At 38.3% G+C, this 23906-nt stretch overlaps 1 protein-coding gene across 3 annotated transcripts in view; it reads right to left on the bottom strand.

Moving 5' to 3' along the window:
- The window catches only part of ROBO1 (roundabout guidance receptor 1), a 735949-nt gene that overhangs the window by 33829 nt on the left and 678214 nt on the right, over positions 1 to 23906 (bottom strand). For all 3 annotated transcript variants that reach the window (XM_087757517.1, XM_087757518.1, XM_087757519.1), the window contains 9 exons: positions 23557 to 23638; positions 23215 to 23383; positions 22950 to 23116; positions 19229 to 19350; positions 16553 to 16784; positions 15157 to 15278; positions 11412 to 11583; positions 3871 to 4068; positions 439 to 465 (listed from right to left, as the gene is read on the bottom strand). In XM_087757517.1, coding sequence (XP_087613643.1) covers positions 439 to 465; positions 3871 to 4068; positions 11412 to 11583; positions 15157 to 15278; positions 16553 to 16784; positions 19229 to 19350; positions 22950 to 23116; positions 23215 to 23383; positions 23557 to 23638 — 1291 coding nt within the window. The remainder of the gene's footprint in view (positions 1 to 438; positions 466 to 3870; positions 4069 to 11411; positions 11584 to 15156; positions 15279 to 16552; positions 16785 to 19228; positions 19351 to 22949; positions 23117 to 23214; positions 23384 to 23556; positions 23639 to 23906) is intronic.

Raw genomic sequence — 23906 nt, 5'->3', positions numbered from 1 at the left:
TGCAGATTCAGAGGAAAGAAAAGAAGCAAATGTTTCACCAACTATAAGCCCACAGAACCCCTTTCAAGTCAGCATCTGGGCTCTGCTAAGTCATTCCTCCTCTATCAGAAGCACCTTTTGCATCGCTAGATGCAGAAGGCCACACTACTCCATCGTAATATGCAAGAGCCCAGGTTTTACAAACTGACGGGATCATGCTACAAAATGGCATGCTTGCATCAAATGGTATGCTACAAAATGGTACACACAAAGGGAAACAAGCGTCAGCTACAAAGCAAATATACACTACTTAGAGAACAAAATAATGATACCTGTCATTAATGAAATTGTTTAAAAAACCCTTCAGAACAGCTGGGCTGGTTATGTCAGAAAAAGAGAAACAGTACCACAAACACATGCTAAAGTAACAAAGAAGGGGGGAAAAGTGCAAATATATACCTGTTGGTGTGAAGGTAAAAGACGGGACTGAAAAATCAAAACAAAATACAAACTGGTTATTAAGCTGAAGAGAGAAAGGGAAACATACCACATTAGTATAAATCTAGCAGACAGCTGAACATAAAACAAATGTATATAACTAACCCAGTAGTTCAGTCACATTGATATAGAAGTAAAATTAAATTTGTGATTCAGAAAGAAAAGCTTGTCTCTGCAGGTACCATTCTGAAAGCGAAGCTTGATATTCTATTGTGCTCCTGAGGGGACCAGACCGTGGTTTAGCCTTTCAACACCCCTCGGTTTGGTATTTTAAGTTTTTCTGGAAATCCTAGCACAAACAAAACCCCCACACTGTTAATCATTTTAGAATGCAGAATGACAAATTCCTTAACAAAGCCTTATCAAGGTCCTATTGAATCTTATCTGCAGTTCACTAAGTAAATGCTCATTGCGCTGAACTAATAGGCACGCTTAAGTATTCAGTAAGGAAATAATAATCATATAAAGGAACAAAGAGAACTGCTGTTTTACCGTCTCTGAATCAAGAATGGCACCAACTTGCACTATAATAAAGGCACTAAAATCTACTGCAGCAATTAATTTTTGTTTTCATAGAGGAGACTGTTAAAAAAAAAGTTATTTGCTTTCTTTCTTATATAATTATAAAAAAAGGTAAAAGATCTCCCGAGATGTAACACCTTTCTACCTTTCAACCCTTGGCTTTAAGAGGGAAAGGTTAACAACGGAACAATGACATTGCTTGACAATCTCCATTCTCACAGCTACTATAAATCCTCTCTGGATCAATAGGGTCTCTAATCCAAACACAGAGCACTAGCATCTGCTCTTCCTATTAGCACATGCTCCCCCTCCTGTTGACAAGACAGTATAGTTTTTCTATCACTGATGGGCAAAAAAAGGCTAACATTGCCCTTTATGATCTAATGACAGCAAAGAGAAATGTAAGAGAAACAATAAAATATTCACTAAAAGTAGCCTTGAGACAGGATTTGATCAGCAAACCTGGCACAGAAAGAAAAGGTTCTGGCTATGATAACAACTGCTTAATCTAATTTTTACAATAACTCTGACATTTGGGGGGAGTCCAGAGTGTCCTGTTGTTATCATTTAGGATATGCTGCAGTTTCTCCCCCCTTTTACCAAGCCAATTTATTTCCAGTGATATGACACTAAGCAAAAAAAGAAAAACCTCTGAGCATTTGCCCATTTCAGGCTTCATTTGTAGCACAGCTCTTTATCTTGGGAATTCCATTGTATTTTCTTTGAGTTAGGCCTTTTCACACAGTCAAGTTTAATTTAGCTACATTCAAAAATATAGAACCATAGTAACAAGCTTTCATTAAAATAGAAGGTGCATTTAAACCAGAGCTATTCAAAAGAGAATCAAGTGTCTCAAAATTAATTTGCAATCGCAAGGACATGAAAAAGAAATCTTAAACTACTGTCTTATTACTCTTCCGTGATCTAAATACTAAACCTAGTTTCGTTTCTTAAGGAACTGAGGAACAGATGAACAGAGGTTCAACTAAATGAAATCTTTATCGCTACCACACGAAAGAACAACTTAATTCTCAGAGCTTCTATTAATAAACTCTTCTGAGTGTGTAAGAGTGCTAGTACAATATGTATGTGTGGGAGTAGTGAAGTATTTTAACAGATGTCAGGCCTGAAGCTAAATATAAAAATAAATAAATAAATGCAAGACTGAAGAAAGTTTGGGCTTGCAGTGATGGCTTGATGCACTGCAGAGAGGCAAACTACTTTGCAATTTATATTTCACTAAAGATGTTTTTTTCCTTGAAGAATACTTGATAACGGAGATGCAGACCCTACTTTTCTCTATATTTTCATCAAAATCCCCACCAAATTACACAAAAGATATTTTTACAGATATCGAAAAACACAGCTGTTTTGAACAATAGCTGATGTCATTAAAGTAACCATTTTTAAGGACAAATTGTATGCCTTTTGCTTAATCATAGGTACTGCTGAAAGCATAGTGATGTTAGTTTGATAGAACTGTAGAAAGGCAGTATGGCAGCATGCTATTAGTAAAACAAAACAGCGCAGGCCAATGAAGCAGTATGTCGGGCTCTGTCTTATCTAAGAAATCCTAGCAGAACTAAATCAAAGGTGAAATTCATTCCCAGTTTCTGTGGTTACAACTCTGCTACAACCACTGTTCCTGATGTCTACCGTGAGCTTTGATACTTTAACAGCACAGAGGACACCTAAACTCTGCAAGACTTCAGAACTATTTCCATGTATCCGCTCACTCAGTTCCTATTTTTAGCACTGCTTCTTCTTCATAGCAACACACCGCTACTGTTTAAAAACATTTGTGTTATATTTGCCTATCTGTCTTGTCCATCACACATTCATTCTTGAAGTGACTAAAAAACGTATTCTCATGACAGCTTTCATATATTAAGATGTGTGCACCTTTTAAGCCTAGGTCTATCTTTTGATTGCTAAATATCAAACATTCTCCCTCTATTCCTTCAAAAGCAGGATCTCCCATTTTCTGATGCATGCCAGAATTTATGGTTCTTACTCCAGGAGTGCCTGTGAGGTACTGCTTTGAGATGTAATGAACTGTAGCTTATTGAATTCAGCTTCAACATTGGGGCTTAATCAAAAGATTATTGAATCAGGAGAAATCAAGTTTTTGTTCCAGAAGATCTTCCAGGTAGAGATTCTAGTTTTGTTTGTCACAGAGTATACTGTAAAGCACTGCTTGCCCACCGACAATCTGACATAAAAGCTATCAATAACATGAAAACGAAGAGTGCTTTAAGTTAGTCCCACTGCTGCCATTCTAACCGAATGCAGATGCAAGACGTGATAGCCCCAGAATTCAGTCCCAATGAAGGGTCTCGCAACAGCATTTATGAAAGAGTGTTGGAAAGTATTATTGACTGTTCTGCTTTTGCAAACAGCCACTTCACCACATTCCCCTGGAACATAAGGAAATCCAAGTACACGCACCAAAAGCGTTACTGTAATGTACACCACTGTTAGTAACCTTAGCAGCAAGCAAAGGACCGAACAGGAGGGATAGTGAGCTACCATCCACTTGGCTCCTTTTCAGATGGTACAGTGTCAGGTTGCAAGGGCATATTGGGAGCTCCCAGCTTTAAATCCATCTTTACATTTCTCATTTGTAGGAGTATCTTTATGAAAAGCTAGTCTAGGTATTTTGCTAAAGGCTTATGCTTTAAAGCCGGGTTTAACATGTTATGTAAATATTGCTGCTTTCTGCACTGGCTCCTGACCCACACTTCCTGAAAGTATTTAAGTGATTTGATAATTCCTGCATCAAGTCTTAGAAGAATGAGAGACTGATGATAAAGTAAATAGCCAGTAAACAGGCATTCAGCAGCCAGCAGAATGAAATATATAATATGGCACCTTTTCTGATACCAGCGTAAGTACTAGTGAGTCCATTTCGCTTCTTCCTGTGGCGATATAACCAGATGCTGAAGACCATAAGGATAATCCAACAGGCTGCACCAATTCCAGCAATAAAGGCAGGCTGCCTTACTACATCAGAAATCTGCTGGGCTAAACTGACTTGATCTTCTGAAGACACAGGGTTTCCATGAGAATCTGAAAAATAGACACCCAAAAAAGCCAATTAATTTGAATGAGCAACTGTAAAAGGCGGCATGAAAAGAACTGACATAACCAGTAGTCCAGTTTTTCAAGGTAAAATCCTTCAGACTGCTCTTCAAAATCTCTTTTTATAGGTCTAGATAGAAACGGTTTGTTTTCCATACAAGACAGGTACCTCTAACTTCACTGACTCATTTGTTTACAAAACTTGCTAAAATCAGGCCACTAGGCATACAAATAGGCTCATAAATTTCAAACTTGGGGACTGCTATTTTTTTAATTTTTATTTTAGCAAAGCAACACCAGCTTCAGAAAATTATTTAGAAAGGCAGCAAAGAACACAGCAAGTAAAAGAAAGCTCAAGTATGAAACATGCAGTCTGTTCTTTCAGCTCTGCGAATGGGCAGAAGTCAGCTACCCAAATATCCACTCTCATAACTGAAAATCACAGAAGAATTACAAATTCAAAGTACTTTCACATGAGGTTGGTATTGAGGGATACATTTTAATTTAGCAGTTCCTGACAGATGACTTAAATCTTGTATTACACAGTCTAACGTACTCTTTGCAGTCTCTCGCTTTGACCTCAATTAAATAAGACCGAATATTTAAACGGACATAAAGAAGTAAAAGTACAAAATAACCAATCCTGCCCTCTTGACGTGGATGAAAAAGCTAAAGGATAACTAGAAAATGAGTTATGAATCGGTAAAAATAGTCAAGCAGTCTTATTATTACTGAACAAGCAGCCCTTTTCAAAAACAGTTTATCCTTAAATATCCCACATAAAAAAAAAAAGAACATGCATTTTTCCACACACTTTCAATTTTTTTTTTTTTTTTTAATAGAGAAAGCACCTGTAAGAATCCGTTTTTTCTGCTTGTTCTGAACTGAACTTTTGCAAGAACCTTCTAGGAACAGCAGTTAGAACATTCAGTTAGTGACCAATGTTTTCTAACTGAAATGAAACAACGCAAAGACAAAATACTGCCTTCCTGATGTTTTACCACTACAGTGAGCACTTACTGGAAATTTCATTACTGCACAGGGTGAGGGCAAGAATTTGAAACCTTTATTCAGAGCAGATATTGCTTTACACATTCCACAGCTTAGCCTTTGAAATACCCATTTTTACTCTTGTGTAAATCCAACAGTTAGTGCTTTTTACTATGGGTAGTGACATCATATTCAGAATGAGAGATGAGTGTTTTAAGGAGGAAGGTGTTGTTATTAATTCTATTAATATAAACCATATAAGAAATGAAAACCTACTTACTTAAAAAACAATACCTTTTCCCTATGAACTAAACAGTGGATAGATTTTTATTTTTTTTTATGATGACATGTCTTGCATTACTCCAAAGTAAGCCTAAATAAAATATAAGAAACTGCAATACAATCAGGAGACAGAATCACAACAAATCATACAAATAACAAACCTCCTCTGGAAAAGGATACCTTTTTGAATGGGAAATGGTTAAATTAATAACAGCTTCTTCCAGTGAAGAATTCCAGATCTCTGTTTTTGCAACATCAAGGTCAAATACCTATTTTGCCGAGGAATCACCACCGCCTTTGACTGCTATCTTATTGGAAATTTTATTTCGTATTTCAGGTCCCTTTATCTTCTGTGATCCTGAGTGCACTGCCTAGTCTGAAAGTTCACCACGCAGACTCATTCTTTTCTTACTAATACACCCCTTGTGTCTGCTGGGTTTATAGATTTCATGCCTATTTGTGCAAGGTTAAGATGGGTTGCTTCAGATTTTATAGAGACAGCCAAGTGAAGTTCCACTCAAGTGGCCAGATGGGCTTAAACGTATAAAGTATACTGTGACCAATGAATTAAATCTGTCACTCTCTATCTCATCTTTTGTCTCTTTGCAGCTGAGGCCATATTGAGATCTGAAAACTTGCATCATCAGTCTCTTTTCAAAATGAGTAAGCTTACTATTTCTATGTTTTTAAACAGCTACACTACCTTGTACACCTTAATAGAATAGAACAAAAGATTTCTGGAGAACATATGGTCCTGAATAAATTTAGAAGACTGATACATATTTTTTCTCTAGTCCTTTAAATATATATATTTAAAGCAATAAATCCAGGGCAAAAATAATCACAAATTCAAAAGCCAAATAAGAATGTTTTTTAAACGCGTCGACAATTCAGCCATACAGAAAGACAGTAATCTTATCTATATATAAACATTTTGCATTGCTCAGTCAATGTATGTCTGAAGAGTACAAAATACTGAAGAATTTCTTTGAACATTTATTGTTCTGTTTTTTAGTTAAGGTTCATTACATGGTATTATTTTGCTAGCCATTGCAAGCATAAGAACAGCATAATAATATATTTGCTTTAGAAACTAATCTTATGGTACGTTGTACATGGTTGGACTGTTAGAGCCATCACATTAAATTAGGTCGTATATATTTACACACACGGTGAAGAGAAAAATGCGTATGTGTTCATGTAGAGACATATAAACAGCATCACAGAAAAGAAGATGGAAGGGCATTCAAGAGGCCACGTTTGACCCACGTTCTGCTCCTCTTACAATTCAAAAATAGAAAGTAAGCTAAATATAAAGCAAAGAGAATTAAATCTAATGAACCCCTTATTACTAAAAATTTCCAGGAACATTATCTTGGAAGCCTTTCTTTGAGAAGGGCATCTTCCCTCTCCATAATAGTCCTGTGAGATCCTGAATGATCAGTCAGGAAAAAAGCTCTTGAACTAAAAAAAGTACTTTTTCTTCATCCCAGGAAATTTCTGGAAGCTTTGACTGAGATATAAATGGTTCATAATCAACATTCCTGTTCCTGCTTGCACTCCTCGGCGAGACGTGCCAAAATAATAAGTGAACATAAACATTCTACGGCAAAGCACATCTTACTGCCAGAGTAGCAGCCGCAGCATTTAATGTACTTGAAAATGCCTCAGAGTTGTTGGCGCAGGCTGATCCCATAACTCCCTGAAACCAGCATATTATCACAGTGACTCATCCCTTCTTCTTCTGCCTCAAGATAAGAGCCTTCTTTTTAATCACAGATAATGTTGCTATGGCTATTGCTTGCAAGCTACTCGATTCGACTGTCTTGAAGCTCCAAGTTTCAAACTTCAACGAAAACTAATTAGAATTTACATTGAGAATGGAGACCTCTAATTCTCTAATGTTAAATATTATTATTATTATTATTAATAATATTAATAATAATGTAAAAACTAACACTTAAGTTGTTAAATGTTAAATAGCAGATTAAAATACAATTAAGATTGGAATGCCAAAGATTCAAAAAAGACAGGAAATTCCAGGTTCACAGGTGTGCAAGCAACCTTAACTTTGCCCTGTACGTGTACAACCTATGGAGTGGTACTTTTCCATATGCCTGTCACATTTAGTATACAAAATGTGTGAACACTAAGTAGGAAGATCTAAATTGTTGACGTTGCTAATTCTGGCAATTCAAAACTTGCAAAACACCTGGAATCTGCAACATGATGTCTGAGTTTTTCCTCAAATATATGTGCATGATGCAATATGAAAATTACCTGGTAAAATATTACCAGGTTAAGAATATGCTGTTTTGTCTCCTTTCTAGTTATATACGTATCCAAAACTGGAAAAATATCAGTTTTCCACTTCAATCTTATAACATACAGTTTGAGGAGACAGCACCAAACTGGTTTGGAAGGGTTTGCTGTGAGGGGAAAAAAACAGATTACTTTCTTCGAGTCATTTGCAGGCCACAAGACAAAAATATCAACAAAAAAACCTTACAACTATCACACTAGAAGTACTTGAAGGGCTGACAGGATAATATCCCTGAAGGCATGCTAGCTAGTTCACAAGTCGCATATCCTAAATGAAGCAATTAGAACAATAAAGATTCAATGAGACTTTCTTGTGTTTTATACACTTGAGACACCCACTTGTTCAATAACGCACTCAATATTTATAATAATTGTGCAGACATCTCTTAATAAATAACTGCATACCATATATTCATACAAATTATGCGTTTAAGAGGAACATTAACTGCAGTTGTGGTGCTTCTCAGAGCTGGTACCCTGAACAAAATATGTTGCAGTATGTTCGAATTTCACTACTTATTTGCCAAGAAGCATAAGTAATACTGCCAAGCTATCATAGGTAGTATCCCATCACTGTACAAAGGTTAGGCTAGAGATCAGCAAAAAATAATTTATTGTGATAATTCTCACCTTTCTATATGGAGCATTTTTGTAACCAACGTCCTGAAGTTACATGTCGTGACAAGAAAAGAGTTCTATCAAAATTCTATGATTTTTTTTCTCCACAGCACAGTATTATAAGCACAATATAGTGAGCTGTGGCTAGCTCTCATGAAATACAATTTTTTTCCTTAACACCAAAGCTCTTGCAGTCTTTCTTTATGTAAAATATCAACATTTCTTTTAAAACAAACAAACAAATGGTTTTCCAGCCCTTGGAATTCCACAGAAAGCTTTAAAAGGTCATTCAAAAGCCAAGAGGAAAACTCAGAAGCCCCAAGGGCGGTGTTTTAAGAAGACACATGATTTTTCAGTTGATCTCATGATTTTAAACACTGAAAGGTGATTTTTGAATAACAAGCAAGTATATTGTTGGCTTGTCCCTGATGGCATGGGAAGTCTGGGGTACCGCAGCTCAGTGAGCTGCTTCATGTCAGCTGAGACATGGAAAATGAAAGAGCTTTGAGCTTACAATTTATACCTGTCTTTGTAACAGGTTAAGTGCGTGCGCAAGGTCAGTCATCACAGCTCAGCTGATGCATGGGACTGCTATTGCACGTCTCAGCTCTTGGACAATCCAATGTCTCCTGTCCTCCCCTCCTGTTCCGGAAGGCGGCCTCTGAAAGGTGAAGCTTCCTCCTGTCGCACAGCCGGCTGAAACTCTGCCCAGGCATTTCTCACAGTCACAAACCCAGGAGGCACCCTACACAGCACGCAGACTCAAATACAAGGTCGCTGTGCGAGAGAGTAGGCTACGCTGGGGAAAAAGCCCTCTTCTTTGGATGCTCCAGGGCCAACCACAACCTAGTCTCACAGTTTTGTAAGAAAGACACACTATAAGGAAACAGACATTTGACTTTAATGAAAAGTTCTTAAAAAAAAGTGAATATCTAAACCACATAGTATATCCTGTTTCCACACACAGAATTCTTAATTAGTTAAAAAAAAAAAAAAAAAAAAAGGATTGTACTAATTCAGGTATCAGGAGAAGATTTCCTGAAGGAATAGTTAGGATCAGTGACAGAAACGTAGAAACTTGAAGCTGTCAGTGGCAAACATGCAGTTCCTAGAGCACGTAGGTACAGGGAGTCAAGACTCTTTCAAGCCTTCTAAAAGTAGCATCCTTAGTCCTCTCTCCTCCCCCTCCCTGGCCTCCCTTCTCTCTCTCTGTAACCATGTAATTTATTGCTGGTGAAAAGTGCCAATTGATGACATCAACAAATTAATTTTTCTTCAGAAGAGCTACCAGAAAACTCCAGTGTCTGCTCCACCCCCATGGTGGGAGCACATCCAAGAACTAAGAACGCGATTCCTTGCGGGGGCTGCAGGAGAACTTGTATCACAGGGTAGAGTTAGGTAAACTGCAGCCATTCCTCTGCCTTGATGATCTTAGGTTGATGGGTGCTACTAAAGGGTATTCCTCTTAAATTTAAGTACTAATTTTCAACAGCCTTCTGCAGTTGCCGAAAGGACTGCAGCACTGTCTAGGTATTTCTTTATGCTGCTTCTAGTGGCATGTATCCCCACAAGACTCCCGTCTCCAGGTCTTTGCCCTATAACAACCAAATTATGGGATTTCTATGCAGTATATGTAGATTTGGCCATGCCACTTAATTAGAAGCAAGCAGTACAGACTATGAAAGCAAACCCCAGCCACAAGGAAATACGTGGATTCTACCAGACTTGCACATTTGAACACCCTCTGAGGCGTGCGATTGCTTCCTGCTTTCTAACACAGTGTCAGTAAAGGCTAGCAACCCAGAAGCAGGCAAAAATCTTACCCCGACAGAGTCTCATTTGTTTCTTTTTCCACTTACCAAAACCCTAAAGTGATTAAGTTCCATTATAAAATTCACCTTCATTTAGCATTTGCTTATCATCAGAGAAAAGGAAAAAAAATAGTTATGAAGTCTTTGGCTTTGAACATTGAGGTTACCCCATTATTTTACACTCATAAGCCTCACTCATTTAAAATTTTCAAAATCTAAGCCATATAGAACAAACTTGACTTTGAGTGGAAAGCTGGCTGTAAGAAGCTGTGAATGAAAGCTGGCTGTAGAAAGGAACATTCCAACAAGTAACTATGGGGTTTTGGACATATTAATGGGATATCATATAAGCTGTGTGCAATTTTGTCGTAAAATCTCTATTAATGTAATTGGGAATCATATCCCTGTATCAGTTAAGTAAGTTAAAGATGACCTTCATTTTAGTAGCCAAGGAAATGTACATGTAATTTTCCAGAGAATATATTAGTCATTCGGTCTTGTTTTCACATGCAGTAATTATAGATTTTTTAATATAAAAAGTGAAATAACAAGGAAGATCTACTAATGATACAGAGACAGACGGGACAAAAAGTCCGAAGCGACATGCTGAGTTTGCTTTCACAATTATATACTGTAATGATAAGGTATTTTGATACAGGCATACTGGTGAAGAAGCATATGACCATACCTAAAGCTATTTCAAATAATCTTCAGCTAACCAACAGCAAAGATGCATTTCTCCCAGATACATCCAGGAGCAATGCCCCTGATCTGCATTTATGACAGAGAGATGTTTGGCGTAAATGAAGTCAGGAGGTCAAGATTATTGTAAGTCATCTGTGTACCTCTTTTTCCTGTACTCAGGTTATTTACTAGCTTTCACACATAGCTGATATTTATTGTGCCTAATTTTAGCATGCTCTTGGTTTTTGCTTCAATAAAGAAACATAAAATCTGATCAAGACAAATTACATCCCTGAACTAAACTGAGCCAACGCTTAGTGTTTCATACTCCCTTACATGTTTTATTATACCAGTCTTAAGTGTGAAAATTCAGTTTGAAAAATCAATAACCAAAAAGCACTGCTGAATTGGGAGATTAAAAAAACAATCGTGTTGTTATAATCCCATCTTTAGAATGCAGTTCTAAGGCAAGTTTAAAACCAGAAATGTCAAATCCTGCTGTTCCAGAGATCAAGTAGCACTATCTATTTCACTTGCCTTGAAAGTATTTCCGGTGCCATAAAAGACAAAAGCAAACAAACAAAAATCATTGAAACCAATAGGTAGGATTACCAGCAGGCTTACCTAATTGGATAAACTGGGGATCGCTTTTCACTCCAGGTCCTGCCCCAGTACTTGCTGCCACTTCCACGCTATATCGAATACCAGGAACCAGGGAGGGGATGACTACAGAAAAGGTGGAACCATCTACCGTCTTGTTTATATGGTATCGACTTTCATTGCCAAGACACCAGACCTGCAGGGAAGTAAGTGTATGGTATGTGTAAATGTTCAAAATTCAACTCCAAAGGACAAGTAGAAGGAAGGATGACACATTCTTTTCTGCTGGATAAAGAAATCTAGAATTTGTCACTACTCTAACACCTGCAGTCATGGATTTCTGTCCTAGGCACTGTATGAATACTGAAAAGATACTTCTTGTTCCAAAGAGCAGCTCCAACGACTAAAATTATTTGATAGGTTTATCATCATTCATTTACAGTTCAACCAGTGACATCAGTGCTAATAAAACTAAAAGCATTAGTAACATGGAACACGTAAGGGAAGCCCCATAGCCAAGAATTGTTAACATAAACAACAAAGTAAGAGCATTCAGTTAAATGACTGTGCAATTCTCTTGCTCGGGAATCATTTCGTCAGGCCAGGCTTTCTTCACTCAAGTGCACGGGCAAGTCTTTCAACATGTGAGGTCACAAGAGAACCGATGTCATGCTGGAAGCCAAACGTTATCTTTTTTTTTTTTAAAAATGGCAGCAAGAGGCAAGGACTAAGTAATATGCCATCTTCTATTGAGAGACAACTGCATGATATCTGATCTCATTTTTTGGTTGAGATCAGGACACAGGTCTAACGACTTCGCCACTTTATACATTTATACATTTATTACATCAGTGATATTAAATGATTGGGAGAAACAATATGATGAGATATTTTTATCTCTTTAGGCCTGCACCATTGATGTGGCAAGTGCTTTTAAGAGTATGATTGAACTCCCAACTGCTATTAAAGGTGAAGTAGCAGCTAATCTAGATCTGCTAAAAAATTGATGAAGCTGTGTTGATTTCCTTTTTAATCCCTGCCACAAATGTACTGCTCTACAATGAATATTTACCCAGAAAGTTAAATTAGTTAAATTCAGTAAATCTGTAAAGAAGCGAACTTTCCTGAGAACAGCAGCATTTCTGAACCTGTGCTGACTGTACACAGGAGGGAAGATTTTGCTTTTGACATATGGAGCTCCTAAAAGATTTAGTATGCAGATAGCTGCTCTTAATCCCTCGTGCGATTCTACAGCTGTGGAGATTGTCAGGTGAGTGAGCTAGAGTTTCACATATAGAACAATTGCTAGGCCCCTTTCTGTAGAGTCCTTTCTGCCTGGACACTGGAAATTTTATTTCATTTTCAGGACACTGTAAGACCCTTTTTCCTTCTCCGGATGCCAAGGATTGAAACAAGGCTAGTGGGACACCGTGAGGATCTGAAATGTATTTTAAGCTCCTTTGAAATAGAATCCCAACACAGCATATACATAACTGCTGCTGCAGAGCAGGTCAGAGCACATGAAGAGAATCTCCTGTTTATATTCTGATACTAAGTAGAGACTGTTTTAGTCAGTAGTAGTAGTATAATTATTAGTAATATTAGTAATATTGCTCTTAAATCCTAAAGGATGGTCCATGAAAATGCTCTTATGTAAATAAGAACTCAATAAAGAGAGGAACAAAAGATTTAAATCTACATTTTGACTTATGTCACTTTCACAGAAATTGTTACTGCCACCTTGTACAACGGCGTATGCACAAACAAGAAAAATAATTTATTATGTACTTGTAACTATGCACTACTCATTCATGAAAATGTTTTGTTCTTAGGTGCTCAAATACATGGAGAAATTCACAAAACAAGAATGTTAAGTTAAACATCAGGTTGTTCAGTACTTGACATACTTCATTTGATTGTATACCTAAATAGGCAAGTGAAAATGAACTTTTAGAATGTTATGAAGGACAGAGGAATTCACATTACAGTAGACGCATAACTGAAGAAAGAATTAGTATAACGAGAATTTCTAACTTCATGCTAGGGAAGGAGGGAATGATTTCTGTTGTGATTTGAATTTCTGGCTTTTTGTGTGTGCTACTGACACTTCCTCAATTAAGATGGTATCCTCCTTCCTATTTATTTTATCCCTTAATTAAAGTAGGTACCCTTTTGCCTTAGATCTGAGTTGCTGAAAAAACAAAAGAATTCCTCAAATATGTGTACCTTTTTTTTCTGGGAGAAAACATAGGAGACTGAAAAACAAAGAGGAAAGAAAAAAGAGAAAATTTTACACAACTTTTATTTGTTTTTTTTTCTCCTTATTAGTTCTTAATCTTAAATCACTGGTTCTGCATCTATTTAGTTTTTAGACAAAAATATTAATTACATATAACAACTTAAATAGCAATTCCATATATATTCATTGTGTCTGTTTTCTGTCTATGGTGAAAAGCACAAAGGAAAATAATGGCATCCACACAATAATGTAGATGTGAAACATGGCAGTATGCCACCTACTGCTACACAAGCACTACAAGATGCTTGTTCCTACACCTGACAGCCTATTACCTCTGAATGCTAGGAGGTATGTTAGGTATTATATCCACTCGGAAATATGAATTTCCTGACTTTTATTGTTTTGTCCTTACAACCATAACATTCCTCTGATGCAGTTTCTTGATGGAAATAATTCCATCTCTTCAGCTCAAGATTTGTCTTTAAATAAAATAACTTTGCAAGTATTTTTTCCAATTATATTATATATCTGAAACTAAGCCATAAACTGATTTTTTTACCAGTTGACCAGGTTCTGAAAGGCGTTTTATTATTCTAAATTGACCATGAAGCTTAGCGATCTCTTCCCTTTCCCATTTCTACTGAGGGGAAAAAAAAATAGCAGAATGAGTTTTGATGGCTAGAAATATATGTCTATAGCACAGTGTTTTAACCTGAAAAATAACCAAGACATTCTCATTCGAAAAATTTTCTCAATAATGCGCATTTGCAGGAGACTGAAACCAAAGATCCTGCCTCTCAGTGGCTATAAAGCTTGCTTGATATCCACAACTAGACATTTAAAATGTCTGCAGCTTGCTTAGGAAAAATAAGCTTTATTTACTTTGCTATATAAATTACCACAAAACAATCTGAACTGAAAATAAATAGTGTATGTTGCTAAATGAGCATCAAATAATAAATATTTTAAAACGCACTTACAATTTGTTAAAAATTAAATAGCATAATGAGAACTGTTTGTGTGAAAGAAAAGAAAAATTTCTACATGCTAAATACATTTATTATTATACAAGCACATTCTTTACTTGAAAGTTTTCCATTTATTTTAACTACGCAGTTACGAATAATTTACTCGGATCTTAACACTGTTAATTATTATCCCTGAGCTTTTTAACTCATTAAGCCTGTTTATATTTACTACCTCGGCCAATGTCTGAGAGTCACAAAACAGTACTCAAACAAGTATGGTTCCCCCTCTACTTGTGTACGCATTTCTCAAGTTATGATGAAGGCAAGAAGGTGGTTGTTCTAATTAAGAGTGTTGACCCTTTGCTTTGATTTATGGAGGCTGTTTTAATTGCCTTCTACCATCTAGACAGAATTACTAAATATGGAGTTTGATTCAAAGTGATTTTCTCTCTTATTTGCTCTGACTAACCAGTAGATGGAGCCAAGCATCCACGAACAACCTACTCTCTCACTACCTGGGCAATGCCCCCTCTGCCATGGGATGCAGGCATGCCAGCAGTACCTTGTATTCTTGAACAATCCCGTTCTGGTTGTCCTCGGGGGGCGGCTGCCAGGTGACCACAATTGCCGTCCCGTTCCCATCGTTCTTAGTTACTGAAACACTCTGAGGTGGAGCACTAGGAGCTGTTTGTTTGGAAAGAAGGATTGAACGGTTAAGTTTGTCACAGGCAGAAGTGAGCTTTTTTAAGAGGAAGATGGTTTCTGGGCTATACAAATGCATTCTTTGATGCCCCACCCTTCACTGAGGGCAGTTCTTGCCCACAAGATAAAGTGATACAGAAGGAAAGCGATGTGAACCTGCAACCAGGCTCCTGAGTTCTGCTGCAGTCTCGCTGTGCAGGGCAGGAAAAGTCACACTCGTCACCAGACTCTCCAAACTCAGATACTCATTACCTGAATGTCACAGTCCCGAGCACCGAGTTCCTCATTGGTCTCAAATCATCTCACCCAGGATCAACAGTTTTTAAAAATAAAAGTCTATAAATTGACCCCAATAGAATGCTAAATCTCAGTTCCTCTAGTGTGTAAATAATAATAACGAGTAATGCAAAACTCAGTAAAATCAGGACAGAATGTGTTAATATTAACACATTTATAATAAAAATTTATGTTTTGCATTTTAAATAGTCTTTCTAAAAACTGGATGCTTAACTCTTGGGATGAAAGCAGTTAAGCACACCTCTTGAACCACTCGCATCCATAAACCAGAGCTACACGGCATTTATACTGAGTAAGGAAGAGAAAGGGGAAAGGTTGCATATCCCAACAGAGGCACTGAAATACCTATTCAGAGGCACTGGCCGTCTTGCATACCCATTATGCCTAAGCAACAACAAAAGGAAGAGCTTCATGAACCTTCTCTTTTTAGCACATGTATGAGATGGAAATACATAATTTAGTCCACTATATCTGTTGCCCTCATTCATCTTTTCATTTTTGTCCTACTGATTGATCCAGATATAAAAGCCTTCGGAAAATGTGGTTTCCATTCCCTCAGCTATAGCGCTTTGATGATTTCTGTGGTGTCTGCTATCTACTCAGGATAGTGATTAGCAAGTGCTTGAATCTGACAGAAGTCACTTGTGACCAGACCGTGAACTCAGCAGGGAGGAGTGCACACTGCAGCGAAGATAAAAAGCGCATTTCCCATTGTGTGTTGGAGGGGATTTTTTGCACATCCCTCTCTCTCTGTCTCTCGCGCGTGGTTCTGAATATTTACTTCTGTGTCACCAAACAATTCACATAATGATCAGTCCAACACAGCCTCCTCTGCTGCAGATTGCTGTTCTCAAACAGCATGCACTTCAAACAAAATCAAATAACGAACATATCAGAGGAAAGCAGGCCAGACTACTACTTCAAAAAGGAAAGATGAAGACAGTCTGGCTCCTACTTGCCTTCTTCCAGGGTCTTTGCAAATTTCACTTCACTATCTGCTCCTTGAAACTCATTAAAAAAAGGGCGGGCCTTGATTTCGTAGTTTACACCTTTCTTCAGCTCAGGAATGATAACGCTGTTTTTGGTTGGAGTCCTCACTTCAAAGATTAACCACTCTGACTCTCCATAGGATGCTGGCGTAGGCCGGTACAGAATTTTATATCCTTGAATATACTGGGATTGCTGGTCCACCTGGCAAGACAGCAGAACACACAACACATCGTTTAACAAATATGAACCAGGAATGACGTCTGTGACACTATGCATGGTCCTTGGCCTGTCCGTTCATTTTATTCAAAGTAAACAACACGACCAAAGCAGATAAAGGCTCCTTGCATTACAGCAAATTACAGGCCTGATTCACAAGTGCATTAATCTGTTTGATGCTGGTAGAACTGCGCTAGTTTCCGTGGATTTATGAAGGCATTAAAGGGGGGATAACGGAGTTGTATAATATGCCCCAGCTCTGTGAAATGAACAGCCTTTGCATCCGCGGAGCAATGGAGCTCAGCACAGGCCAGACTTCTGCCCACCCAAATCTGCCTGGCAGGGCAGGGGGCACATGGGGAAAGGAGGGAGGGCAAGGGCAGGGGATCCACAGCTCCACGACTCAGGGTGATGAATACAGAGATCAAAGAGAGCGCCTGCCAACTCTCCCGAGGTGTGGAAGCCTCCCAAAATCCATGAAATGAGCACCGCTTCCTGCCTGCTTCCTTCTGGAGAAAGTGAATTGAGAGGGCAGCCAGCTGGCACTATCTCCATCCCTGCGATGAGGCTGGGCTCTGTCAGAGGGCAGGTTTGCCCCAGCACCTCCTCTGTATCCACCCACTCAGCGGGAGGCTGCTCTGCTGCAGGGAAGGGGCTGTTTTGAGAGGGCTCTGAACAGGCTCATAAAACTCAGTATGGTAACCCAGGTGAGATGTGGAAAAGCAGATCAAAACGATGCTCAGTGGTCCTGAGTGCTTTTTAGACTGAGGTCATTTTATATCACATGTATGCAGAAAGAGATCTTAATGTAAACGAGGGTGGGACTCAATGTGTTTGGCTATAGCTGAAACAGAAAGCTATCTTATAGAAGTAATCTCTCACGGAGCATTCACTATCAGTTTCAATTTCTGATGAATAAGAAAGTCCAGTAAGAACAACAAAAAACTTCTAAAAAGTGCATCAGATTTTCCCTATTTTCAAAAATCTCATACAGTGATATAATAACACAGTTTGCTTGCAATTTTACTCCAAAAAACAACACGTTTCTTTTTTAATAATCACATAAAGAATGCGTGTGTTAGCTGAAACTGAGGTAATGCTTATTTTTGAAATTGCAGAGAAGCCACAGGCCACCCAAGAGACCGACAAAAACTGCCTGTCTGGAAAAGGTTGTTCTGTAAGTAAAGGTCAAACAAAATCATGCTAGGAACCTCAAAGATGTTTTAAAGTTATTAGTTAAAGCAGGAGATTGCCTGCTGCAGGTGGCCGTACTGCAGGTGACAGTGTAATTACTGCCCAACACAGCAGACATTATTTGTACTCTTGCAGCACTGAGGAGCCCTGGTCATGGACCAGGACTCCGTTGGGCTAGGGCTCTTCTACAAAGTCAAAACGCCTTTTGTTCCTGCTCAAAATGTTCTGCCATGGCATGGCAGGGGCTACACCCTGTGCTCGCCTACATTGTCTCTGCCAATATACTGGCACGTTCAGATGGAAGTCCTAAAAAGGCCTCAAAGCTCACTCCCTTTGGATTTATTCCTGCACCTGGTATAATTATGCCCCATTTTTTGTTCATTCTGCATTCTATTTTAAACCTGCTCTTCTTTGAATTACATTTTCTTATCTCATTGCTTGTACTTGGAGCTTCCTGTATTGTTCTTTCTCTTCATTTCTAGCTCGTGTTTGTCAAATGTCTCCCACAGTAAGCCATGTCTAATCCTTTCTCTCACTGAGGCCTCAGCCTTGTAAGCCTACTTGAATCTTTTCCACATATGTTCCCATTGCCCTTGCTTCAGGACTCCTACAGTATTGTTTCCTCACTCTCATTTCCTCTGCTATACGCTCCATGCGGCCAACCTCCTGCTTCCTCCCACCAGGACAACATCAACACAACATCTGAAAACCATTCGCCCTTTTCGTCTCTTCTCCCTGTACTGTGCGTACTCATAGCGCTGTGGGAAAGGACAGGTTCAGATGAGGCTATATGGGTTTGGGTGTGTTTCTCAGTATGTATGTAGGATGGAGTTAACACTTTCAAACAGAATTATGCAGTATTTCTCTCCACTGGTGACTGACAGACAGGGAAGTGCCCATGTTATCTCATTAGGGGACTGATACACTTCTTACTGAAAGCAGTGCAAAAGCTTCAAATGATATGACTTAAGGCGGCTTTGATCAGTCCTTTAGCTTCCAGAGGAGGACTCTGAAACTCTCACCATATTGTAAACAGCACTCTCTATGGAGACATAAGCTGGTGAAAATGGGACAAAATTTAATGAAGTAGGAAAGCAAAGCCCAAGTAGCACTCATTCCAGAGAAAAACATTTGCAAGCATACAAACTACACAGCTTCTTAAAGTGTGACTCCACTGCAGGCAGTGCAATTCAGCAGTATATATAACCACCTCCATGATACAGATTTATACTTACGGTCCAATGAACTTCAATTGAGGAGGAAGAAAGGATAGTAGGGTTGTGCAGATGTAGTACCACATCACCTAGTTCTCTCTGGACCTGCTTGTGATCCACACCTTGACTTGTTGGTGGAACATCTGTAATAATTTAAGATTCCATTCTCACAAGTATATAAGATTATTATAATAAGTGTATGTAAATATAAATGAATATATCATAAAGTATGTGTTGCTATCACCAATGAAGTTTACCCTAAGTACTTCCCAATTATGTAAGAAAAAAACTACATGAAGTATTTTCCTGAGCAAATCACCAATGCTTAGGGTAGTACCAAATCAACACACTGCACTTTCTTTGACGGAGAGAAACAGGAGGGAAATGCCGCATAAAAAGAAAAACCACACTCAGGGTTGTCTTTTGTAAATTACTACAGCAGCAACTCTTTATTCTTTCCTGCTGGGAGGAGAAAACGTTCTATTATCCATTGCAAATTCCAAGAGACGAAGAAACCTATAAAGAAGCTGGCTCTTCAGATAAATTCATGGGCAAACTTACTGTTTTTAATTACAAAATAAATATAACTGAAGAAAAGAAAAATGAGTCATGTGGCTGCAGCTTCTCTGATGGCACGTGACTTCTGCAAACAGGAGGCAGAGCACAGCTGAGTGCTGTCTGACTCTTCTGACATTTGGTCTATCTTACAGCTAAAAGAACTGCTCATACACATGAAGGGATAAATTCCTCTCAAAATATGCAATGGTACAACGGAAACACGTATTTTCTGCATGCAGAGCCCTTGAAAAGCATATTTAACTGAAACGGAACGACTGTCAGATGTATAAAATTTATAGGGCAATCACTAATAGGGTGTCTAAAATATACATGTACTATGGACAGCAGAGTAACATAGTTTCTGTATTGATTTCGTATATCTCTCTTCGATCACTTCATTTTAAACAAATACCATGCTGACTATGGCTAAAAATCACAGACTGGGAAATTCATGAAAAGTACTTACAGTGATTTCTTTCTTTTTTTTTTTTTTTAATTAATCTAATTCCAGATACAGAATAATGCATTATATAAACTTTTATCTAGCCTACTACTACTTCCCTGCCTGACCTCCGCTAGTGACAAAGCAAGATGAGGAAATGTTCAAGGGTTCTGTTCGCTGAAGACCTTGGAAACTTCCACACCTGTGTGCTTACAAGAAGTGCCAAAGAGAGAGTACACAGAAATCACATATATGTTTATGTACAACAACTACAACTACTGTAGTAAGTCACTGTAGGTGTGTAGACTATCTTGAAAGCTGAGGTTTGGCTAGCACCATTGATGCTGATATAGAAGACACTTATTAAATGGAAGTGCAACAGTTGTAAAGCATGCTTTTTGCATGGTGGTTGTACTCCCAGTTTACCAGCTTTTGGTCTTGCCCAAATAATAACAAAACCATTGTAAGACTGCATTAGGACAAGGCATGAGGACAAGCTTCTTTCCAGAAATATAGTTCCCATTGGGGAACACAAAGCCTATGTCGCTTTGAACTTTTATAATACAGTTTCCTCAACATATTTACAAGAAGATGGGATTTTTTCTAAGTTAAAGCAGCAAACTGAGGTTAGCATGCCATCAGTAGGTGACAAATCTGGATTCTTAACAAGGAACACTGATAACAACAAAACAATAGAACCCAAAACCCCTCCACTGAGTCACTGCTGTGTCCACATGTAGTATGTTCCAACAAACAGACCATTTATCAGACTATTTCCCTCCTCTGAAAGTTGGAAAGCATTAAAGATAGAAGCTTCTGTTTGGAGCGTTGCCTAAATACCATCCTGCTTAGAATGTAACAGGAAAGTCAGTGGAATAATTAGTTCTATCTTTGCTAGTCATAAAAGATGAGTCATGAACAATATGAATCAAACTATTAATAGGCTCAGCCATTTGCACATCTGTGCTATACTACAATACTTGTGTTTTCTTGTTTTGCCTCCAAGCTTCCAAGACAGGGACTGTCAGTGAGAACACCTAAGCATGTTGTTAATGTTGGTAAAGATGAAGGTAGGTTAAGTTCCTGGTCTGGACACACATTTAGGACAAGTCTACCCTCTAGACAGAAGTGAACTGGGAAATTTTTGAACTTACTTAGCTAGACCACAACTTACTCAAAACTGAAACGGTATTGGAAGAAGAGTGGAACTGCTTTAAAGAACTTGATTACATTTCTTAATACTGATGAAAATTTTATCTATGGTTGTTATTTTCACTCAGACTTTGTGTGGTTCTCAGGTCTTCAGCTCTACTAGATGCCCAGAGGACAGTGAAGCTTTTCCATGCTATTATAAACCATTCAGTTCTGTTGAGTGATCAGAACACTGCCTCATTCGCTGTTTATCAGAGTCAGGTCAGCAATCAGTTCATTTGGGACATTCAGACGCCATACCTCATCTCATCTCCAGGAATGAAACTGCATGAAAAATGGACTTGTGCAGAGCACTGCAGCCTGCCTGCATAACAACACATGTTGCCCTATTCCCAGGAATACAGACATCACTAAAAGGTTACTAAATCTCTCCTTGGTAACAAACTTAGGAACCTGCGCAAACCCTGTTTTCCATGTGGCCATGACATAATAACGAAGGACAGCAATGTGAAATTGTTCACTCCCCAGGGGAGATGAGAAAGACTTGTTTTCAGACCAACTTCAGAAAAAGTGAAAAGGCACCAAAGGAAAATGCTTTGTTTCCTTTAAGGGACTTCCTTTCAAAAACAGATATGAACTTACTTATGCAAACAAAGAAATAAATGTACAACACAGGCACTCTTAATAAGCCAATGGGTCAACTTCTCCAGTAAGTAGGAAAAGCAGAAAAAAAAAAAAGATGATCGCTGTCACTTTTACTTTGAAAAAGAATATGTCCAGTTTTTCCCTTCTTAAGAATCTAAGTATTTCTACTGGAAAAAATGCAGGCTGCAAAGTTGCAACACATTATTCCCTGTACACCATCATAGGTGTCATTTATTTTCTATATTGAACACAAAGTTATTTTAAATTGTACATAGCCAGATTCAGTCCATAGCTGAACTTCAGTCATAGCTGGAGTCAGTGGATGACTCCTTCATTCACCACTACCCAGCCTTTTCTTCCACTTGGCTATCGGTAAGCATTATCTCTCTTCCCTACTATTTTACTTTCAATAATTGTATTACTTGAAATAGTTTGTAATACTTGAAATACTTTTAATATATTGCCAAAACCTCTTCTTTACTGTCTCATGACGCCCAATTCCTTCAAATTTTAAACTTCTCTCTTTCCTAATGCAGCAGAAACCAACTTAGATTATGTGCTATTTCTCTCTCTGTCTCAGTCTTAAGCCTCATTTGATTAACTGCACATAATAATAACATTTCCATGGAATATGAAGGTTTGCATGATAACTTAAAAATCAGAGATTACTTTTGTCGCTAACAAGAGCTATTCTGCAAGATGTAACTATCTTTGGATCAGAGAGACTAGGGTTCCCTTAGGCAATGCAATATGCTGTCTAAGCAGCTCTCAGAGTCTCTGTTATAGAGAAATGCAAGTTTAAAGACTGTATTTTACCATGTAGCATATATTATAGCCAGGATAGGCAGGCAGTCGAAAGCTACCAGAATTCCTGCATCTGGTATTGCTCAGTCAACTTGTGACAGCCCCTGTGGACACCTGAAATGTTCAGTGTCAAAAGCTTACCTTGAGTTTTCACTGGATCAGATATTTGGCTTGGGTCACTTAATCCATATGCATTAGCTGCCCTCACAAGGAATAGATAAATTGCATTAGGTTTTAGCCCTTTAACTGCAAAACTCTCTGTTTTCACATTTTCAGCTACGGTTTGCCAGCTGCTACCAGACGCATGGCTAAGGATAAAACACACACAACAGCAGGTTAACATGTGCTTCTTTAACAACATGTTATATATAAGTGTAAGTATAGCAAGACCACGAGACTCATATACCTGAAGGCCTCAATTATGTAAGAGGTTGGTGTTGCGCCTGAATTCAAATTAGGTTGCCATGACAATGTTACTGTATTCCTGCTGACATCTGTAACCTCGGGTTTTGACGGAGCACTAGGAATCAAATTTGGGTCAGTGGGTCTTGGTGGCTGCACTGGGACTCCAAACTCTAACAAAGGAGAGAGAAATGCTGAGTATAGACAGGAAGCAGCTGTAAGCTAAATGCTGTTCACATCTGCACTGGCAATTTATGACAGAGTCAGATAACTTCTGCATTTCAATTTCAATTTCTGATTTTCCTTTATGTATTTTCTCCACACAGAGAGACCCTAATTGATTTACCTTGGACCTCTATGTATGCACTCCATGTAGCTTCGCCACTTGGGGTTGAAGCAATGCAGGTGTACCGACCAGTGTCGCCCAGCTGAGTGGGAAAAGAGAAGAATAAATATTGGAAACAATCAGGCACTCAGTAGGCTAGAAAAGTAATTACAGCTCTCTATGTTCCCCCATGAATATGGATAAACGTATTAGGCTGCAAAAACTTTGAACCAGAAACATCCTCCATTAGAAGCTATGATTTTGTGTGCTGCAAAATGAAAATGGATACTTATTTCTGAGCATTTGTTAAAGAATTAGAAAAGCTGCAGATTCTAATTTAATGTTACCTATTCTGTAATGAACAAAGCGAA

This window comes from Nipponia nippon, unplaced genomic scaffold (genome assembly GCF_047370975.1).
Source record: "Nipponia nippon isolate SJK-2023a ecotype South Korea unplaced genomic scaffold, ASM4737097v1 scaffold_2, whole genome shotgun sequence".
NCBI lineage: Eukaryota > Metazoa > Chordata > Aves > Pelecaniformes > Threskiornithidae > Nipponia > Nipponia nippon.
The sequence above is the reverse complement of the archived record's forward strand: the minus strand, read 5'-3'. Positions and strand labels throughout refer to the sequence as shown.